Source organism: Phoca vitulina, unplaced genomic scaffold (genome assembly GCF_004348235.1).
Source record: "Phoca vitulina isolate PV1807 unplaced genomic scaffold, GSC_HSeal_1.0 scaffold1, whole genome shotgun sequence".
NCBI classification, from domain to species: Eukaryota; Metazoa; Chordata; class Mammalia; order Carnivora; family Phocidae; genus Phoca; species Phoca vitulina.
The window spans coordinates 100,309,200-100,330,944 of NW_022589704.1; the positions used below are offsets into that span (position 1 = coordinate 100,309,200).

At 45.4% G+C, this 21,745-nt stretch overlaps 1 protein-coding gene across 1 annotated transcript in view; it reads left to right on the forward strand.

Moving 5' to 3' along the window:
* The first annotated feature begins 2,851 nt into the window (after positions 1 to 2,851).
* Positions 2,852 to 21,745, forward strand: part of CFAP221 (cilia and flagella associated protein 221) — a 90,153-nt gene continuing 71,259 nt past the window's right edge. The window contains exons 1-6 of the mRNA XM_032412065.1: positions 2,852 to 2,933; positions 4,500 to 4,685; positions 6,895 to 6,995; positions 14,256 to 14,342; positions 14,465 to 14,563; positions 16,228 to 16,328. Of these exons, the coding sequence (XP_032267956.1) occupies positions 4,547 to 4,685; positions 6,895 to 6,995; positions 14,256 to 14,342; positions 14,465 to 14,563; positions 16,228 to 16,328 (527 nt within the window). The 5' untranslated portion in view covers positions 2,852 to 2,933; positions 4,500 to 4,546. The remainder of the gene's footprint in view (positions 2,934 to 4,499; positions 4,686 to 6,894; positions 6,996 to 14,255; positions 14,343 to 14,464; positions 14,564 to 16,227; positions 16,329 to 21,745) is intronic.

Here is a 21,745-nt window from a genome sequence, read left to right on the forward strand (position 1 = left end):
CACCCAGGCACCCCGAAATTCTGCATTTCTAACAAGCTCCTGCGCTACATTTCATACTTTGAGTAGTGAGTGTTTAGAAATCATCGTATCTCAGGGGCAGCTGGGTGGCTCAGTTGAGCGTCTGCCTTCTGCTCAGGTCATGATCCCGGGGTCCTGGGATCGAGCCCCGCATTAGGCTCCCTGCTCAGCGGGAAGCCTGCTTCTCCCTCTGCCCTCCCCCTCCCTCCCCTCCCCTCTCCCTCCCCTCTCTGCCTCTCCCCCTCCCCCTGCTCGCTCTCTCACTCGCTCTCAAATAAATAAATAAAATCTTAAATAAAAAAAAGAAATCATTGTATGTTTTCAGTTGAAAAAAAGAGATAAATGGGATGCAGGTACCAGGCAAGCAGAGGTGAGATGATGTCATCCAGGCCCAGAATCTTCTTCCTGTCTCCTTGTTCTGCTAATCCTGCTCACCAGCTTCACCTTCAGGCTCAGGCTTGCCCTGGCCTCTGATGGCTGCTGCACTTCCAAGGACTCACTTTAGGAGACTACAATGTCCAGAAAGAGAAAGGTACTATATTTATGTGTGTCTCTGTCTTAGGACAGAGGAAGCCTTTTCCAGAGGTTCCCCCAGAAGGCTTTCCCTAATGTCTCTGTCACCAGAATTGGTTACATACTCAACGGTAAATCAGTCGTTGGCAAGAGGATGGGGAGTTCTGTGACTGACATAGACTAATCAGCATCTATTGCTGGAAGTGGGGATCTGGGGAACTGGGACTGGGGAGGATCCCAAGCTAGAAGGTGGGAGTGGACAACCAGCAGTGTCCACTCCACTATAATACGCAATTTGGTGAATTGTACAGAGACCTACATATTATATCTATATCCATATCTATATATCTATTTGTATGTCTATCTTTACATATAAAATAGGGAATTCGGCACTTTTTCTAAGGAAAAAATTTTAAGACAAATTAAAATGGGTTACCCAATACCCATTAACAAGTGTACGGAAACAAGCATTTGATGATTTAAGCTGGAGTGGAAAGGTCTGGGACTGTGGGAAACAAAGCATTTGTTCTAAAATCTACAACCTTGTTGGGGCAACAAAACAGAAAGAACTGAAACAAACTACTATATAAGCAAATGGATTTTTTTCACGCACTTGTCCAACAGTTACTGGGTAATCACTATAAACAAAGATCTGTGTCAAGGGCTGTGGGAGATCCAAAGATAAGGCACAGTCCCCTCCTGATAAGAATTTCGCAGTTTAAGATACACAAGTAATAATGGGTGCAACATATAAAAAGATAAGGGCCAAAAAAGATGCTAGAACAAAGTGTATGGAACTCAGAGTAAGGAAAAAGTCCTTTTGACTCAGAGGGCTGTGGGGAGGGTAGAAGATATCTCCAGGCTAGCCTTGAAAGGGAGATTTTTAATCAGCGCTGTTGGCAGCGGGGACAGATTGGAGAATAGGAAGATGGGAAAATGAATATTCCCAGTGTGCGTGGGGGGGATCCACATACAGCACAAGTGACGTGGGTGTGGGGAAGGCAGATATTCTTATTGGATTCCTACTATAATTTCTTATCAACACGAAGCCATAAATAATATCAAGCAAGTGTCAAGGTATACAATGAAAAAATGAAACATATATAACAAACAAAGCATACAATGAAAACTCATAGGAAGAGAAAAGCTTGAATCATCTGTGTAAGGAATAATGTCCATGGGTGAGCAGGGTGGAGTAGACAGGACAGGAATTCTGGGGAGCAAGTTATGGTTTAAAACTCCTAAATATCAGTATCAGAACAGAAACAGTTTCTTCAGTGAATAAATTGCAACAACAACAAAAAGATATGGAGGGAGAATCTGTCGATTAAAAGACACCTAAAGGACATATCAGTCTATTGTAATGTGTGGGTTTTATTTGAATTCTGATTCATTCAACTCTAAACATGACATTTATTTTATTTATTTTATTTTTTATTTTTTAAAGATTTTATTTATTTATTTGAGAGAGAATGAGATAGAGAGAGAGCATGAGAGGGGGGAGGGTCAGAGGGAGAAGCAGAATCCCTGCTGAGCAGGGAGCCCAATGCAGGACTTGATCCCGATCCCGGGACACCAGGATCATGACCTGAGCCGAAGGCAGTCGTTTAACCAACTGAGCCTCCCAGGCTCCCCTAAACATGACATTTATGACATTTGTGGGACAGTTGAGTATTGGGTATTTGAAGATGTTAAATTACTTTAATTTTTTAAGGCACTGGCATTGTGGTTATGTTTTTAAAGAGTTTTTATCTTTTGGAGATATATTCTGAAATATTTATGGATGAAATGATGCCTGGGATTTTCTTCAAAATAGTACAGGGAGTAGGGGAAAGGTATAGACGAAACAAGATTGACCGTGATTTGATCATTGTTACAGATAGGTGTTGAAGGTTCATCATACTATTCTGCCTACCTTCGTATATGTTTGAAATTTACCATAACAGAAAACGTAAAACAAACTATACTTAAGGATTAAGTGAATCCGTGAACGAAAGTGTGTCGGGAAGCTCCGCCCACGGAGCTGGGGAGGCCCCGCCCCTTTGGGCCAGTTCCTCTCCCGCCGTCTGCTCTCGCAGGGTTCCAGTTTATAGTATCTCCCGACTTTCTCGCTTCCCCTCGGGAATCCATTGCCTTCGCACCTCATAAGTCGCTCTCGATTCTTCCCCAGGCCCCACAGACTGCTCCGAGTCCCCAGAAGTCACCTTTGGCCCCCGGACCTCGAGTCGCCGCCGCCCGGCTCCCCCCGCCCCACGTCCCTGGGGAGTTTGGTCGCGTCCGGCCGCAGACACCCCCCCCCCACCCCGCCCGGCGCTCGGAGCGCGTCCGCGTCGTCATGGCGACGCTGGGAGCAGAAGCTGGCGGCGGCGCCGGCCGAATCCCGCCCCGGAACCATCTCCTGTGTGAGCGGCCTGGGACCTGGGGCCAGAAGTGGCCCCCTGGGCCGCCGCTGAGCAGGCTTGAGGCAGCCCGAACCCCGGGCGGGTGTCCCGCCGCCAGTCAGACTGGGCTGGGGTCAGAGGAGAGGTCGGGCCTAAAGGGTTAAGTGAGGATGGGGGTGCTGCGTGGGTCTGGCGTCGACCCCCTACTCCTAGCCGGAGATGGAGTAAAGGGGCGCTGAGGGGAGCAGGCGTTTGGCTAGGGGGAGAAGGCCTGCCGGGTAGAGCATGGGGCGAGGGGACCGAGGATGGGGGTGTGTGAAAAGAGACAGGGTTCACCCCGGAGGGAGTGAGCTGGAATAGGAGCTCTCGTGAAAATGGTTTAGCCATTGTTCCTGCCCGAAGTACAGGCAGAGAACTTGAGGGAGCCAAGAAGAGGGAGCCTGAAAGTGAACTTGGGGCAGGTGTTGAAGGGGATGGAGGGGAACGAAGCGGGCGGCGTGGTGTAGGCTGTGCTGAGGAGTGGGGAATCTTCAGAGATGCTAGGAAGGGGCGGGGGGGGGGGGGGGGAGGGGGGGGGGGGAATCTTCAGGGAGGGGGGGAGGGGGGGGGGGGGGGGGTGGTAAGGGGAAAGGAGAAACTTTCAGAAAATGATTATTAAACATTTTCTTCTGTGTAGTCAGTGTATTTTGCTTGATGCTGTGGACTGTGGAGAATCTAAAGCTATGAGCCTTCTCCAGAAAAAAAAAAAAGTACACAAAGATCCACATATGATTTTACATTGAATCTCAGGCGTTGCAGAGCAGCCCCCAAAGCATGTACAAGGATCCCAAATTTAGAGACTTAGCTGTAGAAGATCGCAAGATGTATAGGCTTTGTAAAGTGCCCTGTACAAGGCAATAAATCATGAATACCCAATGAGTAGTAGAGGCGGTAATTGCTAAAGAATGGTGAAGGGTGTTGGGGACAGTGTGGACTTTATGAAGAGGGTGGAACTTAACGTGAACGTTAAGGAAAAGCGAGTTGGACATGAACCAGGATCCTAGATTCTACGACAGAGCTCCTAGGAATGCCTTTGTGGCGCTGGAGAAGGTCCCTTGGCTACTCTCCCTCCTCATCACCCCAGAGACGGGCCCAGGAAGGTGGCCCAAGAATGCCAGTGTCTCCAAATGTTAAAGGGTTTCATGGTCACATGCAGCTAAGAGCCGATTTGGAGAAATCTCAGAAGAGGCCTGTTTAACTATTTACTTCAACCTTTTCCAATTTTATTTGATCGTGAGCACCTTTATTTTTCCCTTCAGGTGCCTCTTCTAATAGCTCAAGAGTATCTCAGGACTACATTTTGGGAAAAGCTCTTGAGGAGAGAGAATTAAGGACCACGGAAGTGTTTTGAGCAATGGCACGATATTGGGTTGTGATGTGTGACACAAGATTAATGGGACATCCCTGTGTGGGAATGGAATGGCCAGGAGAGGCAGGGAGGCAGGGAGGGCCTGGTCCACACAATCACAGAGGTACATTTGTCAAAGATTGAGAAGAAAAAAAAAAGTGTGTGGTTTCTCATACTGCTGCTGTTTTTTTTTTCCCCAGGAAATGACCTTTGGCTCTAAAAAGAAGACTCGATTTTTCATGATAAAATGGCAGTGGTGAAAACCCCCAGCAGAGAGCTAAGCAATGCCGAAGAACCATTTACTAACGTATCCCCCCTCCTTTTGAAGAGCCTAGTGGAGGAGCCTAAGAAAAGAAGAGAAGTACCTAATCACCTTCTAGAATCAAGTAAGTGAGTAGAACAGAGATTTGCTTTACAATTTACATCTTCCCAGAGGATCCAAAGTCCAGACAGCATAATGGGATTTTTGGTGCTGATTTCTCTATATTGTTTTATGGGCTCACAATAGCTTTTATTATTAAGAACAATGGTTCTATTTAGGTCCATGCACTCATGTGATAGATTCTTGTGGTGTAAGTGAGTCACCAAGTTCTGCTGCTTCTACTTCCTCAAACATCTTACCTATCTGTCCATACTGCCTTATTCCTCATCCTCAGCAAGGTCATTAGGATATCCTCGTGCTCTCCTCGGGGCCACCCTTCACACTCCCATCAGTTTCCTTTGTGCAATCATGGCTGGCCCTGTCCCTATTCTGCTAAGATACTCTCAGTGGTTCCCTTGCATTTGGAAGAGAGTTGCAATTCCTTCACTTGACATTTGGCCCCCTCTGCTGTGGATGCAAGCCTGTCCACCCAGCTCCATCCCCACACTGTGCACTGCTCATCCCCAGCTCCAGTCACACCGTTACTCCTGCTCCTTCAAGACCACATGCACTTTATACCTTCTTGCCTTTTTCCATGCACATCCCTTCCCTGCCATGCACGTGGAAAGCCTAGTAAAATCCTGTAGTGATTCTGTAAGAGGCTAATCATTTTGCCTACATTATTCTCACTTAATCCACACAACATCAACGTTCTATTTTTATCTTACTGGTGGGGAAGTTGAGATTCAGAGAGGTCAAAGGAATTCCCCAAGGTGGCACAGCTGGGTGGAGAGGTGGTGTTCAGTCATGGTCGCCCAATCTCCAGATCTCTACCATCACATTAGGCTGCTCCTGACTCATCTTTCAAGGCCTATCGCAGATGCTGGAAGTGTAGTATTTGGGTGTGGCTCTTTCATCACCGTAGAACTTACTGAGTGCAAATTAGTATACTCAACTCTTTCGGGGCATTAACAGAAAAATACCTGTTTTAAGGTCTATTTTGCGGCCCTAAAAACAAAAGCAAAATGTCCAGCATTTAAAAACTTTACCAAATAATGTTCATTTCAATACTTAAAAAATGATCTAATAACCTACAGAGATTGCCCATCCCCCAGAAACAACCATCCGGACCCTATTCCAGCCCTCTTCGGTTTGGCCCAAAGCTGATGACAATGTCAGCATGTCAGGTCACTTGGTGAGGAGCAAGAGCTCCAATTGTTTCAGATGTTTACAAGAATCACAGTGGGCTAAGCAATGAGGGAGGGTGTCTGTGGCTAACGGGGTTTGGTGATAGCCAAAGGTGAAAGGTCATCGTTTTTAGGAAACTGAACAGTGCATTCGTATTGAGGGAGGCAGTTCAGTGGTTGGAATCGGACAGACCTGAGTTTGATTTTTAACTACCGGCTGTGGGCAGGTTATTTAATCTTGTTGAGTCTCAGCTCCTTCACCTGCACAGTGGAAATAATACCACTGCGTAGGCCTGGAGTGAGGATTACTAGCAAATGCCTGGCGTAAGCACCAAAGGCACAGAGAAAATTGTGTCGTGGGTTCTCGGTACCTCCTCTACACATCTCAGCTCCTGCCTCGTAAAGAGCTGGGAAAAGTTTTGTAGACCTGGACACTTTTGTGAGATCGGCTGTTTTAACCTTCTTCTCAGAACTGGAAGAAAAAAAAAAAAAAGACATCCACATTACACTAATAGCAGTTGGAGACTTTACTCTCCAGAGCGATAATTATTCAGAGCTCTACGATTATTCTATCACATTGTAATTCTATTCGGAGGAAATCCAATGATAACAGGTAAATACCCGGTAATGAAATGAAACACTTGGTGTTTGGATTCTTTGAACTGCATATTCATTACATCACAAGTCATCTCGGTGTTATACAGGGCAGCAAAGTTAGGGTGCGTGCTCTTGCAAGCTCGTGTTTTAGGATGAAGACTTGTACAAAATGTGAAGAGCAGAGTATTTTAGTGGGTAATGAACAATACATGTGAATTTGTACTGTGATGATAATATCTCCCAAACGATGTGTAAAAATAGAGGGAGAAGCAGGACAGTTCATTTGGCATCGATCATTGATCTTATTGACAGCTGTACCCTCTGTCGGAAGCTTTCAGAGGCTTAAAATATCCTAAATCAAAGAGAGCCCACATTAATAGGATCTTCATTTATTTACTATTTTCTTTTATGTCTCATCTCATGGTGTACTTATCTACATTGTTTTTATAGAGGTTTATGCAAAAGTTCTGAACAATAAGGTCATACAGGCAAAACCTGGCATACTGCATTTTGGAGGCTACAAAGTAGAAAAACAACACCAACAGATTCTGGTAGGTATTTTTTAAGTGGGTTAATTAATCATAGTAATGAAATGACATGAGTGTTCTGCATTTATATTACTCATTCATTTAAAGCACAGCAGCATCCGCAGAAGCGCAGATGTAAGTTGGGCCAGAAAGGTGGTTCTAGGATGAGAAATTTTAAAGCCGCACCAGTGTCCTTGGACAAGCTACTTGCCCCCTGCCAAAGGCTCCTCATGGCATTCTTTCCAAACAGGTGTCATTGCTGACTGACTCTTAGGGGCTAGCAACTGTGCTTGCTGTCTCACAGTGATCGTGTGTCACATGATTCGGTTTCATCCTTACCCTAGCTCTGTGGAGGTTGTACTATTATTCTCATTATATAGATAGGAAACCAGGATTCCAGAAGGTTCAATAGCTAGTCAGTGATAGAGACTGACTTTCACTCTTAAGTTGCCTTCTTCCAAACCAGGGCCTGCTTGCTCCAAGCCTACACCACCAGGAAAAGGGGTATCCCTTTCCTAGGAGGCTTCCGTGGGTGTTCTGTTTCACCTGCTTGGGTCCGATGCCCATGCCTAAATCAGCCATTCTGGCCAGAGAGATTCTAGCCAGGGCTGGGTGGCAAGGGTCAGTTCCGCTGGACAGGCTCCAGAAGGGGCAGTTGAAAGGATGGACTGCAGTCCACACGGAGCTTCCTGGGTCCCCTTCATTGACCTGCAGGTGGCCTCAGGTGGCTACAGCATTCCTAATGCTATGCTTATAAGGACCTGAACAGTTTTGTTTTTTTTTTTAAGAGAGGAAGTGGGGAGGGACAGAGGGAGAGGGAGAGAGAGAATCTTAAGCAGGCTCCACGCCTAGCCCATAGCTTGACACGGGCCTCGACCTCACAGCCCTGAGATCATGACCTGAGATGAAATCAAGAGTCAGACGCTTAACCGACTGAGCCACCCAGGCACCCCAGGACCTTAACATTTAAATCAGCTCTACAAGCTCGGTGACCTCACATCGATCCCCTGAAGTCACACTGAGCAGGACACCTCAGAACTACTCCCACTGGGCTCTGGATCTGAGCAAAACGGAGTGGAGTAGAGGCAGGCTCCCTTCCCACGAGCCCTCCGAGACTCTGGCTTTGTACACGATGTTCCCCCTCTGGCTCTGTCACCGGCCACCACAAGACTCTACTTTTGGAGAGGGGAAAGAAGCTGAGAAATGCTAATGCTGTCAGGAAGTGAAGTTACGTTTCTATCAGGCACTCCCCAACAAATTAAGGATGCCGTTTCCGTGCATCTTAGTGCATCGAAGTGGGTAGAGAGAATAAACCCAGAGAGAAACCTGTTAGGTGCCAAGTCTTTCCCCTCAGGAAAAGGGTTAGGATTTAAAATGGTGATTAGGAAATCCACCCATCAACCTGCAAGATGCATTTCTTAGAACACAGCATGAAAGACCAAGGTTAATAAGTGATTTTGGAGCTTACTTTTCCTGGTATTAGGTTTGCTGTCTCAATGGTGATTGGGTAGATCTAAAATAATTATCTTTCATAATTGCTCGTTGTTTATAATAAATAATGAATATAATGAATAAATAGTTCACTCCCCACCCCCCAGCTCCCTTGCTATCCTTATTCCCCCACCCAGTCTACTCTTACCCTAGGCAACAACTCATTGGCTTTTTGTTGGTATAGATTTAACTCTTCTGGACAGTTCGTGTAAATGGAATCTTATAACATGTAGTCTTTTGTGACTGGCTTCTTTCATTTAGCATAATGTTTCCCAGGCACCTTGTATTGTCTATCAGTACTTCATTCCTTTTCGGGACTGAATACTATTCCATTGTATGGCTCTACCACGTTTTGTTTATCCATTCATTAGTTGATGGACATTTGGGTGTCAACTTTGATGCTCTTATGAATAACACTATTATCAACATTCATGTATGTATTTTTGTGTGGACATATTTTCAGTTCTCTTGGATATATACCAAGGAGTAGAATTGTTGGGTTGTATGGTGTGTTAGTTTTCTATGGCTGCTATAACAAATAACTACAAGTTGAGGATCTTTAAAAAAAAACAGAAATTTATTCTGGAGGCTAGAGTCCAAAATCAAGGTGTCGGCAGAGCTGTGTTCCCTCCAGAGAATCTTGTTTTGCCTCTGGCAGCTTCTGGCTGGTGTTTCTTGGCTTATGGCCACATAACTCCACTCTTTACCTTTACCTTCACATGGCCTTCTCTGACTCTCTGTCTTCTCCTCTTCTCTTAAAAGGATACATCATTGGACTAAGGCTACCTGGCTAATTCAGGATGATCTCATCTCAAGGTCCTTAACTTAATAACATCTGCAATGATCCTTTTCCCAAATAAGGTCACATTCACAGGTTCCAGGTATTAGGATGTGAACATAACTTCTTGAGGCCACCATTCAACTCACTGGTTTTTTTAAAAAGATTTTATTTATTTATTTGACACAGAGAGAGAGACAGCGAGAGAGGGAACATAAGCAGGGGGAGTGGGAGAGGGAGAAGCAGGCTTCCCGCCAAGCAGGGAGCCCGATGCGGGGCTTGATCCCAGGACCCTGGGATCATGACCTGAGCTGAAGGCAGCGCTTAACGAGGCACCCCTCACTATTTTTTTTTTTAAAGGAGAGAGAAGCTTATTGAATACACCACAAGGGGGTGGCAGGCAGGACACCAGAGGAGAAGCTGTCTGCTCAACTCACTATTTTATTTGTATTTTTTTATTTGCATGTTTTATTTGCATTTCCCTAATAAATAAGGATGTTGAACATCTTTAGACCAGGAGCTTACTGGTCATGATGTAAAAAAAAAGCTTATGGGGGCTTCTGGCTGGCTCAGTCAGTAGAGCATGTGACTCTTGATCTCTGGGTTGTAGGTTCAAGCCCCACATTGGGTGGAGAGATTACTTAAAAATAAAATCTTAAAAAAAAAAAAAGAAGTTTGTGGAGGAGAAGCCACTTGAGATAGCCCAAAAGGAAAGAGAAGTGGGAAGAAGATACTCAGGGCATAAAGGAAGTCATTGAGAGAGGTCCAAGGTGCATGCTACATATTTGGACACTAGTGTACAATCTGGTTTACCTGGATCGTAGGGTTTGGGGAGGGAGATAAAAGCTTCATTCTGTTGAAGAACAGAGACCATCTCTTTGATACGGCATGATGCCTAACACATAGCAGGCACTCAGTAAACACTTGTGAATGACACTGAGTTCACTTTATTGGAAGACAGTGACTTGATGAAGACTCACTCACTCCAAGTAAATACAGTGTAAAGTCTAAATAATCATACTGCTTCTATCAAGCATTATAACAAGCAGGCATAGATAAAAGTACAAAATGATTTCATCTTAATAACATTCTGGGAGATCTTGGGAGGGCCAGCCTCCTGTTTCCACCAGCAAATTTAAGTGGAAGCCTAAGGCAATTACCTTGAGATTCTTGCCAAACAAAGGGGAAAATCCAGCTCTGCTTTTATCTTGGTTTTGCTACAGGAAACTATGCAAATTGCCCAAGAATGGAATGATTAAATGTGGGTTTAAAACCACAATAAATTGTTCATTAACATTTGAGATTGATCCAGATCTGGTTAAAGGATTTAAAGCATTTTACTTGGATTCATAGTGAGATCAGTGCTTTGACTTACTTTAAAATTTGAAAGAGTGGTTCCCAGGTTTCTCAAAACAAAGACCTCTTAAATTCTTTTTTCCCTCTGCAGAAAGATTTTGTTTGTCTGGAAAACTATATTAAGTAAATAATTAGTCAGGTTTCTCATGAGACAACCAGTGTTGATGTTGCCAGCCCAAAACAAAGTTGTTAGCCCACATAAATTAACAGTTTCCTTAAGCTTTCTGAAATAATGGTATTAGTTTTCTATTCCCTATTGCAGCCTTTAACACCCCCCCCCCCCAAATGTAGCCAAATAATGTCATCTTTTATTATCATGAATGGGATCTATGTTGTTTAATTCTTTTTTAAAATTTTTTCTAATGATATATCTATCCGTTTTAGAGAGAGCACAAGCCGGCTGGGGGGAGGGGCAGAAGGCGAGGAGAGAGAGAACCCCCAAGCGACACTCCGCTAAGTGTGGAGCCGGATGTGGGGCTTGATTCCAGGACCCCAAGATCATGACCTGAACCAAAATCAAGAGTCGGAGGCTCAACCAACTGAGCCCCCAAGGCGCCCCTTTAATTTTTTTATTTTTATTTTATTTTATTTTATTTTATTTTTGAGAGAGAGAGCAGTGGGGGGGGGTAGTGGGGAGGAGCAGAGGGAGAGGGAGAGTGAGAATCTTAAGCAGGCTCCATGCCCAGTGTGGAGCCCAACACCAGGCTCTCGATCTCACAACCCCGAGATCCTGACCTGAGCTGAAATCAAGAGTTGGATGCTTAACTGACTGAGCCACCTGGGCGCCCCTATGTTGTTTAATTCTTTAAGAAATGAATTCAGTATTTTCTTATTGGTAATTTTTTATTCATTTGACAATGTAGATATTATCTACTGAATTCCAGTGCTCGTCCTTCACATACAAATGAGTAGTGGGCATGTTTGAATTTGCTCTGCCACACTCAGGTTGGAGGAAGCATCAGGTTTCTTTCTTTTTTTTTTTTTTAAATCAGGATGTGGCCCAGCCATCACCCACAGGTGCTGGCTGCGTCTCCAGTCTGGAGAGCCAGCTCCTGTCTCCTCCCTTGGGACCACTCAGGAATACTGGAACAGCTGAGCCAGCTCAGCGGCTTTGCTGAGCACAGACCTCTTGTCTTCAGCCCGTGACACTGCTTGTTGCAAATTGACCTAAAGCCACGAACTTATTTCTCACTGTCAGGTAGATATTGAGAATCTGACCCTGATGGGTGGTGGGAGCTAAAGGTCCCCACCCAGCAGCCTTGCTACCAGGTACATCTACGGCGATGAAAACAGGTCCGAGAAGAAATTCTGCCGTGCATATGACACTTGCTAGCACGCAGGCAAAAAAGAATGAGCATACTTGCCATCTCCAGGAAGGCGCAGCCATGGCTGCTTGCAAGGGAGCTTTGCTGGCAGCAGATGTAGTAGCATCCATTGGTAGGATTGGCCAACCTTCCATCCGGCTGACAGAATGTTTTTGTGCTGTGCAAAACGCAAGACCTAAGGGAGCCCTGCGTCTTTGAAGGTCACTCTATAGTAGATACTGGGTTCTGTGCTCACCAGATTCTCAGATCCCTTTTGTTTAAGAGCGGGAATGCCTGTTTGAAAGTTCTAGTTAGTACATCTATCCCGAACATCCTGTACGCTAATATTGTAGACCTTCTAGTACCAGTTCAGTGAGGAGGATTGAAATGCTCTGAATAGCCACCTCTAGAGTATGGACTCTGGATTAGGATCTTGCAGTGTCTACTGAGCGCTCCGGGAGTGCAGATTATTGATTTCTTCTAAGGTTAAGCACCCTTGGGATACATATTAAAAGCAGTCCCGACACCCTTGTTTGTTGCCCTGTCCTTACTGGATTTTTTTTTAAGTGACAGCCAGTATAATCGCCTCTCCTCCCAGTTCTTCCTGGACTCTGACTTGAGGCCTCCAACTTGAGGGTCCCTCTTGATGACAAGCATGGGGACAGAGTTCTCTGTCAAGGCTTCCAGGCCCTGGCTTCGTGGCTACCTCCCCATCCCTAGCAGGTCCCACCACCTCAGGATTCTGGGTGTGATGGGCACAGGCCCCAGGCATCCTGGGTCCCAGCATACCTGTCCCCCCCCAATCTTTCTTGGAACGACCATCTTGTGGGTAGAGCCCCAGGAGTGCACACCTTCACCAATACTGCCCCTTTGGCGGTCCAGAGCGGCCTGGAGAACTTTTTTTTTTTTAAGGATTTTAGCTTATATAAAAAAAGAAAAGATATGCCAAAAGAGGGTCACTTTAGGAATGTTCGCAGGTGACAAATAAGAACTTTTAACAAATGCAAACACCACTGTAACCTCATCAGGAAATAACATCTGAATTTTAATTTCGGGCTTCAATGACCATGAGGTCTTGGGCAATGGGCCCCGTGACAGGTCCCGCCTCTGGCCTGGACTTTGGAAACCAAAGGACTCTTACCTGTCCCCTGGCCCAGATGAAGCCCAAATCCCCAGATCCCGAGGTTCTTGGTCCCATCGCAAGCAGAGGGGGAAAACACCTCTATTGAGAGACACAGTTAATTTATGCAGCAGGTTGTCCTGCCTCACAGGGGTGGCCTTCTGTCACCATTGGAGAACTCCTGACTTCTCAGTTCTTTTCCATTTGCCCCAGGGATGGATTGCAGGCTGCCCTAGCCACACTCTTTTTCCTGATTTTTTGACCACCTTAGTGTCACCGGGCCCCCAGGATAGGTGGCTTATAATTTGAGAAATTGTGGGAGTTGGTGGGTGGCTGACTTTTTAGTTGAATCACAGGATGAAATGGAGTTGTGAAAATTCATTAATGAAAGGAAACCTGGTTCATACTGGAATCGGGAGGCTGTCACACCCCACCACTCCTCTGTGATTACAGACCAATAAGAAGAGATGTACCTTGCAAGTCCATACTTTAGGTACTGCTTTATTACCCCAGCAGGAAGAAGGAAGGTTGTCCTTCTCCCCTAGCAACAGCCCAGCCAATGAGAGACTGTCGCAGCTCAGCCAGTGAGAAGTCCCTATACTTCAAACTCCCAATTTACTCCAATGGACTTTTTGTTTATAAAGTTCCCACCCCCTCCCCCCATGTGTCTCCCTTGGTCTGGGACTTGCCTATGGTTTTGCAGCAGCCCGCTTGTCCTAGTTTGCAATTCTCTGCTGTTGCTGAATAAAACCACTTTTTGCTGGCAGAATAACTGGCAGTTTTGTTTTGTTTTTTCAAAAAGGCACACGTGGTAACTGGTCAGGATTGGGGATGAGGGGTGTGTAGATGAGATACGGTCTGGGGGCTGCAGGCTCTGGTAAAGTCCCTAATCTGGGCAGAAGGCACTTGGGTATGCTTTATTATCCTTTAAAGGGTGTTGTTTTCAGGGTACCTGGCTGGCTCAGTTGGTAGACCATGTGACTCTTGATCTCAGGGTTGTGAGTTCAAAGCCCCACATTGGGCATGGAACCTACTTAAAAAAATGTTTAAGTGGTGCTGTGTTTATTTTATTATTCTTTAAATGGTATATGATGCATTTCAGATCTTCTAAAAGTTAAACAATAAATTCTATCTCCTCAAATCCCTTTAGGTGCAAGAAGAGAGGTAAATAAATGAGGTGAATATGCAGATAGCTAAAACAGTGTTTTCTCTGAGTGCTTCTCTTTCTCTCACAGCATCTGGTCAATATTTCCAATGAAGACGTACATGTGCATATTTTACCCCCTCAAACCAAATACTTTCAGATCAAGTATGTGAAAAAGGTAAGCATGGCCTGGTTGCGTGTTCACCGTGGTGCTCTCTGTTGGGTTGTGGCTTTCCGTGTGGTGGGTCTGCTGGGGACGGGTGTGTAGTGGGCTGCCACCTCAGCCCACTTGTCTTCTAGGAACACCGCCTTGTCCCCGGCTTGTCCCTCACAGTCACCATTACGTTTTCTCCAGATGAGTGGCGATACTATTATGACTGCATTCGGGTTCACTGTAAGGTAAGTTTTTTTTAAATTGGTTTTTTAGGGGTAAGGGACAGGACGATGTCAAAACTTATATCCTGAGGGAAGAACAAAGGGAAATGGAACATTAAGTGTGAAATTTGTCACCCAGCACGTGTACTCCTTGGGCAGCCAGCGTGAGTGGCATGGAGGGTCCTTGTCCGATGACGTGGGTCCCGGGTGTGAGAGCCATCAAGAACCAGGGCAGAGCCGTGAGACATCATTTGCTGCAGGTTTCCTGCCTGCCCTGGCCCGGAAACCTTACTTATCATGAAGTGCTAAGAGTTGATAAAGACTTTTTCAAATAGCTTAAACAAACTCCTTTAAGTGCTAGGCTACCAAATTAGCAGGACCCCTGAATTGTGATTACAAACCCCAGGGACTGGATGGTGTCATGTGGGAATGTCCTCAGAGGCAGCCCTGGGGGTCTGCAGGGAGGTAGGAGCCTGGGTGGCCTGACCCCAGATGGCTGGGCCCTGTAAGTCCCTGTGAGCTTTTCTAGGTCACTGAATTCATCCTGTGGCCTCCAGCCACAGCCAGCTCCACATGCTGTCAATCCCTCTCTTCAAACGGTCCCCCCTATGCTTCCCTTTGCTCTCCTAGGTCCGGCTCTTGCAAGTCGAGAAGCCTTAAGGGGAACTAAATTTAATTTTTCAGAACTAGAATGGAAGAGTATGCTTTGGTAACCAATGAGTTTCAATCTTTAGAAAGAAAATTGAAAAGCTAAATTAAAAACAAAAGTAGAGTATGGCTTTCAGAAGGAATATCTGCACCGAGAAGATGAGTGTTGAGGGCAGGCATGGTACCCAGTGCCAGGACACATCTCCTGCTACTCAGTGGTAATGCTAATAATAGCCAGCACGTATGCAGTGCTCTTGTCTCTTTCAGGCCATCATCTGCCTTAGTTCTTAAAAATACCTTTATTTTATTTTTTTAATTTTTAAATTTTTTAAGTTTTTAAAAGAGATTTTATCTATTTGAGAGAGAGAGAGAGCATGAGCAGGGGGGAGGGGTAGAGGGAGAGGGAGAAGCAGACTCCACTCTGAGCAGGGAGCCTGACGCGGGGCTGGATCCTAGGACCCCGGGATCATGACCTGAGCTGAAGGCAGATGCTTAACTGGCTGAGCCACCCAAGCACCCCTTAAAAATACCTTTAAAACGAAGGCAGAAGTATTCCCATTTTGCAAAGGAAGAAACAAGGCTTGGAGAGGTCTTGTTTGAGGTCAAACATTAAGCAAGATGGCCAGCAGCCCTCTGTGCCCGATGTCAGTTCATGGTTAACTATTCAGTGCTATCTGGAGCAGCTGACTCTGTGATGGTTTCTGTTTCTCTCAGGTTACTACGTGTTTGCTTATAATTTTCTCAAATAGAAGCAGGTAGATTTCTGTCTTTGTATCTGCATGAAGGCATCATTATCTTTAGCTTTCCTGGATAATAGTGAATATCACTTCAAGGAAATGTACTTAAAATTTCCTGCACTTTGTTTATAGTTAGGAAAGCTCAATGTTTCTAATGCTATATGTAAGCACTCAGGTTTCTTAAGGAAATGTTTTTTAGTGATAGAAAACAACATAAGAAATAAAGTATCTAGAAATTCATTTTTGAAAATTATAGCCTCCAGTATGGTAAACTTGACTTTTTTTTTCCCCCATTAATTTTAGGGAGACGACACTTTGCTTATTCCCATCCATGCCTATCCTGTCGTGAAAACATTGGACTTTCCCTCATTTATAAATCTGTCCAACGTTTTCCTTGGTGAAAGGTGAGTTACCAAGATGAACTATGAAAATGTCGTATCGTGAAAAGTTAAGGGATATGCATATATAGAAACTTAGATTTGTATTTTTCCTAATGTCAGGTTATGCTTGTAGCTGAGTTAGCCTGGACTTATAGTTGAAAAGGCAAAACAAGGGGCGCCTGGGTGGCTCAGTAAGTTAAACATCTGCCTTTGGCTCGGGTCATGATCCGGGGTCCTGGGTTGAGCCCTGCATCAGGCTCCCTGCTCAGCAGGGAGTCTGCTTCTCCTCCCTCTGTTGCTCCCCCTGCTTGTGCTCTCTCTCTCTCAAATAAATAAATAAAATCTTTAAAAAAATTTTTTAAGGGGCGCCTGGGTGGCTCAGTTGGTTAAGCGACTGCCTTCGGCTCAGGTCATGGTCTCAGGGTCCTGGGATCGAGCCCCGCATCGGGCTCTCTGTTCAGCGGGAAGCCTGCTTCTCCCTCTCCCCCTCCCCCTGCTTGTGTTCCCTTTCTCGCTGTCTCTCTCTCTCTCTCTGTCAATTAAATAAAAAAATCTTAAAAAAAATTTTTTTTTTTTAAAAGACAACACAAAAACAAAAGCCCATGTCAAAATATCATGAGCAAGAAAGAGAATTTATTGGGCCATTTAACTGAGAGGTGCAAAGTGGATCTTCAGGCATGCCTGGGTCTAAGGGTTTAAATCAGCTTGCAAGAACCTGACTCTCTCCATTTCTTGGTTCTGCTTCTCTCTGTGCAGGCTTTGTTCACAAAAGGCTTCCCCATCATGGGGGTAAGAAAGCTGCCAGAAGCTTCAAATAATATTGGCAACAGGGGTTGGAGGGGCTGGAGGGATTGGGGGTGTTCAAGCAAAAGTCCCAGAATTGAGTCTTATTGGACCAACTTGGATCCCATGCCCATCCATTAACCAATCTCCATTTTGGATGAGAAAACAGAGAGAATAGAAAGTCACTACCCAAGCCAAATCTCAGATTCCTCACCTCTGTCTTTAATTCAAGATTCCAATTGTAATTTAAGATATGTCTTGGTTTTTTTGTCAGTAAATATTTATTAAATACCTACCACCTGTCCTTAGAGATAGAAGAAGATGGATATTGAGCTGTTAGATAGAGATCTATAATAGCCATGCCAGTTGTTAATACTTCTGTACTGGTTGGGAAATACATACTGTCCTGGGTTCCCCTCCCTCCATCCCAGCTGCCCTGGCCCCTGTCCTGCCCTCCCTGCCACCTCTCAATGATTCAGCAACTATTAATACCTAGCGAACGGGGGGTTGGGGGAGGCATCTGCAGGACCCAGCCGCAGCCTTATAGCCACTCTGAGTATTGCCCAAAAGTCCCAGTTGATTGGTACTTTGAATGTTACCCATGGCAAAAAGATAAATAGACAACGATTCTCATTCTGAATGTCTTAGAGTCTAATGGGGATGGAACCATGGCCTCAGTTAATTACACCAACCGCTAAGTGCTCTATGTGCTGGAGACACACACCAGGTCCTGTTTGGGCCCAGAAGATGGAGCGGACTGGAGAGACGGGGGTGATCACTCCTCACTACTCTGGGGGTGACATCCGGTTATCCTAAGAGGACTCCATAGAGTGCTGGAATGTGAGGATGACATTTGAGGCAGGGAAATAGTATGAAGGCATAGTAATAGCGGAGATCATGAGCATGGACTGTATCCTGTAGGTGATACAGCCACCGGAGGATTTTAATCCACCCAGGAGCTGGCAAATACTAGGCGTCTCTCGATACAGGCCCAGATAGTGAGCAAAGACTAGGCTTCAGCATGCTTTGGGGGTGAAGGCAAGTTCAAGTGTGCACAGCAGGACTGAGAGGGGGGTTACGATTTACTAATGACCAGACAGCAGGGTTAGATGGAGAGAGGGCCGGCTGAACCCTTTGGGATGGGGGGGTGCCTATGGACTAAGGTGTATGAGCTTTAGGGCCCTTCCTTTTTAGTTCTATCTACTCCAACATTCTATCTAAAGTGAAACCCCTTATTCTGGAACAATTGCCTTAGTTCAGCTGATGTGTGACCCTCCCCCCCCCCCCCCCCCCCGGCACACACATACCTTCCCATGACCTTCTGACTCTTCATCTCTCTTTACTTATTTTTTCTTTGACAACTCTTTAAGAACTATAAATAAATAATACATACAAAAGGATATCTAATCATTTGTAAGGTTTAAACAGTAATAATATAAAGAACACTGGCTTTAAGACATAAAACATTACCAGTAACTTTGTAGCTACTATTTGGAATTTTATGATAATCTTTTCTTTGATTTATTTTAATAGTTTTGACACATACCTACGCACCTGTAAATGACAATTGTTTCCTCTTGCCAATGTGCGCTCTTTATATAAATGGGAACACACTGCATATAAGTTCTTTTGTAACTTGCTTTTTTAATTCAACATTATGGTTTGTGGTTTCAGTCATCACTACTGTGGTGTCCACTGAATAGATTGACCACAGTTATTTTTTCTGCTTTAGTGCTAATGGACCTATGGGTTGTTAACCCTTTTTTTTTTTTTTGGCTGTGACCAACACTGCTATTGTATATTCCTGTTCATGGTCTGGGGCATGTATTCTGGAGTTTCTCCAGGGTAGACATCTAGAAGTGGACTTGTAGGTCTAGCACAAGTTCAGTGTTACTGTATAGTGCCAAATTGTTTTCCAGAATGGTTGTACCCATTCACACGCCCACCTTCAGTGCGTGAGAATTCCCATTTTCCTACATTACTGCCAACAATGGGTATTATCAGACTTTGACATTTTCACTAACATATATTTTTGGCCCCTTGCTCTCCCATCCCTCTATTTATTTTGCCTCCTCCCTCCCCCTCCTCAACCTTCCTGTTTTCATCCAGGCCTTGTCAGTAGTAAGTGGTCTGCAAAGGTGAGTCCCTCCTGGCAGGACCCACTCACTATGCATTTTGAAGACGAACATAGCTATGTCCTTTAAATGGGTAAATATAGCAACTTTTACAAAAACAAGTGGCAGGAAACAACTAACTTCCTAGTTCATGATTCCTTCCTTTCTCCTTCCCCCCTCCCTTCCTTCTTCCCTCCTTCCTTCCTTTTCTTTTTTCCTTCCACAAATTTCAAATTACTTTTTGTTTGGATCATAAGCCAGGCTTAGGAGTTGAGAAAAATGGTTTAATAAACTGGTGGAAATGATGTGGCTTATAATGCAGACATCAGTCTCGGTTCTTAATACATAAATCTACCAACTTCCCTAGAAACTTCTCCCAAACTATTTTGTACATAATTCCCTTTATTTATAATCAGAATGAAAATCTCAGCTAAATAGTTTATGAAACCGAGTTATTGTGTATAATGGCGTGAGATTTTTAAAAATCCTTCAAAAGATAAGCATGCTCCTCTTTTCTTCCAAACATCTGGCAGCAGGCAATGTCTTCCCAAGACTTTATGCACTTTCCTTTTGACCAAATCTTAACCATCCAAACTGTCCTAAACTGCATTCACTCTAAAAAATGTCGGGTAGCAGGACAGGAGGGAAGCATTTGAAAGGGCTTTCACCTGAAATGTTCTCTGTTCATCCGAGGCTACCTTGAAGGTTGAAGGTATCATTTGAGTGGGTTTCTTAACAGCATTCACTCATTCATCAGACGTTTACTGAAAGCCAGTATGTGCCAGGCACCATGTTAGGTCCTGAGGACACAGAGATGCCTGAGAGCTGATATCGTGACTAAGCAGACAATCCTAACTTCTAATGTGGTGTATTCAGAGGAAGAACACCTAACCCAACGCAGTGGGAAGTGAGCTGGGGGCAGTTGGGATGGGGGAGCTCAGATACCACTTCCTAGAGGAGAACATGTCTGAACTGAGTTTTTGAAGGATGACTGGAAATCAGTCGGCAGAAGAAGGGAGCAAAATAGGAGAGAAGAGGGGTATTCCAGGCAGGGCAGTAGCTTGGGTTTAGCCTATCTAGAATATTTGTGCGACTAGATGTGGGTTACAAGATCCATGGCAGGGGAAGCGGGGTGGGGGCTGAGCAAGAAAGACCTCATAGGCTTTGCTGGGCAATGCAGATTTTCCTACTGAAATATTTAAGCAGACAAATGGCACGGTCAGATCTACCTTTCAGAAAGCTCTCTGGTGACTGGGCCCAGGCAGAGAATTGCAGGAGGCGTGGCCAAGACCCCGGTGAGCCAGGGCACCTGGGACAGTTCAAACAGAGGCAGTGATTGCAAATTTGTAAATGTAGCAGGAGGGTCTCAGGCCAAGTTTCTTAGAAGCAGAAACAAGGATTCATTGCACATGACATATTAAGGCATAACCTATAAAGGAGTGAAGGATGGGGATGGGAGGGTGCCCAGCGCCCAGCCAAGGGCACTTCCCTGGAGAAAGGCCAAGCAACAGCAGTCCCAGAGCTGGGTGGATGGGTGCACCAACTAGGGAAGGAGAGTGCCAGCAGCATCTACTAGAAATCTACGGCAAGCACACTGGCCCTTGATTTATATGTCCACTCATCAACACTCCATCTCACTTCATCTAGCTCTGGAGCTGCACTGCTGGATGGGGGTTTGGATTCCATGAGCAAAGTTGAGCTGATAGGAGCTGTCGCCTGGTATAGGTGACAGTCTCCTGGTGGACGATGCCCGGATTGGATAGTGCACCAGGTCAGCTGTCTCCGGGCCGCCTTCCCTCCCCAGGACAGGAGGTGACACAGCAAGACGTGGGGAGTGGTCTCACCACATAGAAGCAATAACATGAATTCATTGTCTGCAGAAAAATTTTAAAGACAACAAAACCTTCTAGAAGTCAGTTTGCTTTTGACTATCACCATGCACCAACAACTCTAAATATTACCATTGATGGAATGCTCCTCCCTACAAGGGTGGACTTGCTCCCAGACACTGCTCAGATGCAGGGGAAGACGTGATCACCTCTTTTGTGATCTCCAGTCTCTGTGAGGCCTCATTTTTGTTCCTATCACAGTGTTTCCTCCCCTGGGAGACCCATCGGACCATCTCCGGTGGTGCTGAATTGCAGTGGGCTCCTGTTCTTGCTGTGCCTCAGTGTGAGGCCCTCCACCCCTATGCACACGAACACCCCCGACCCCGCTCCATTCATTTCTGTAGGGGCTGCTTGTGAGATCGGAGCACAGCAGCTCCCATGCTGTGCTCGACACTCGTCCCAGCTGCCTGGCAGCTTCTGTGTCCCAGTTAGTCCTAGCCACGCCACCCCCCCCCAGGGGCAACTCCAGCCAGCACCTCCTTCCGCTCTGTCATTCATGTGTCACTGCGTCTTTTAGAGGTGGGGCACCTGGCTGCTTGCAGTCTTGCCTCTGGCTCTGTCTGCTCCCATCTTAGCTTCTCAACCTCAGTCTTTCCATTTGTACCTCCTCATGGAAAACCCAAAGCCCAGCATGGTGTTCTTTTTTTTTTTTTTT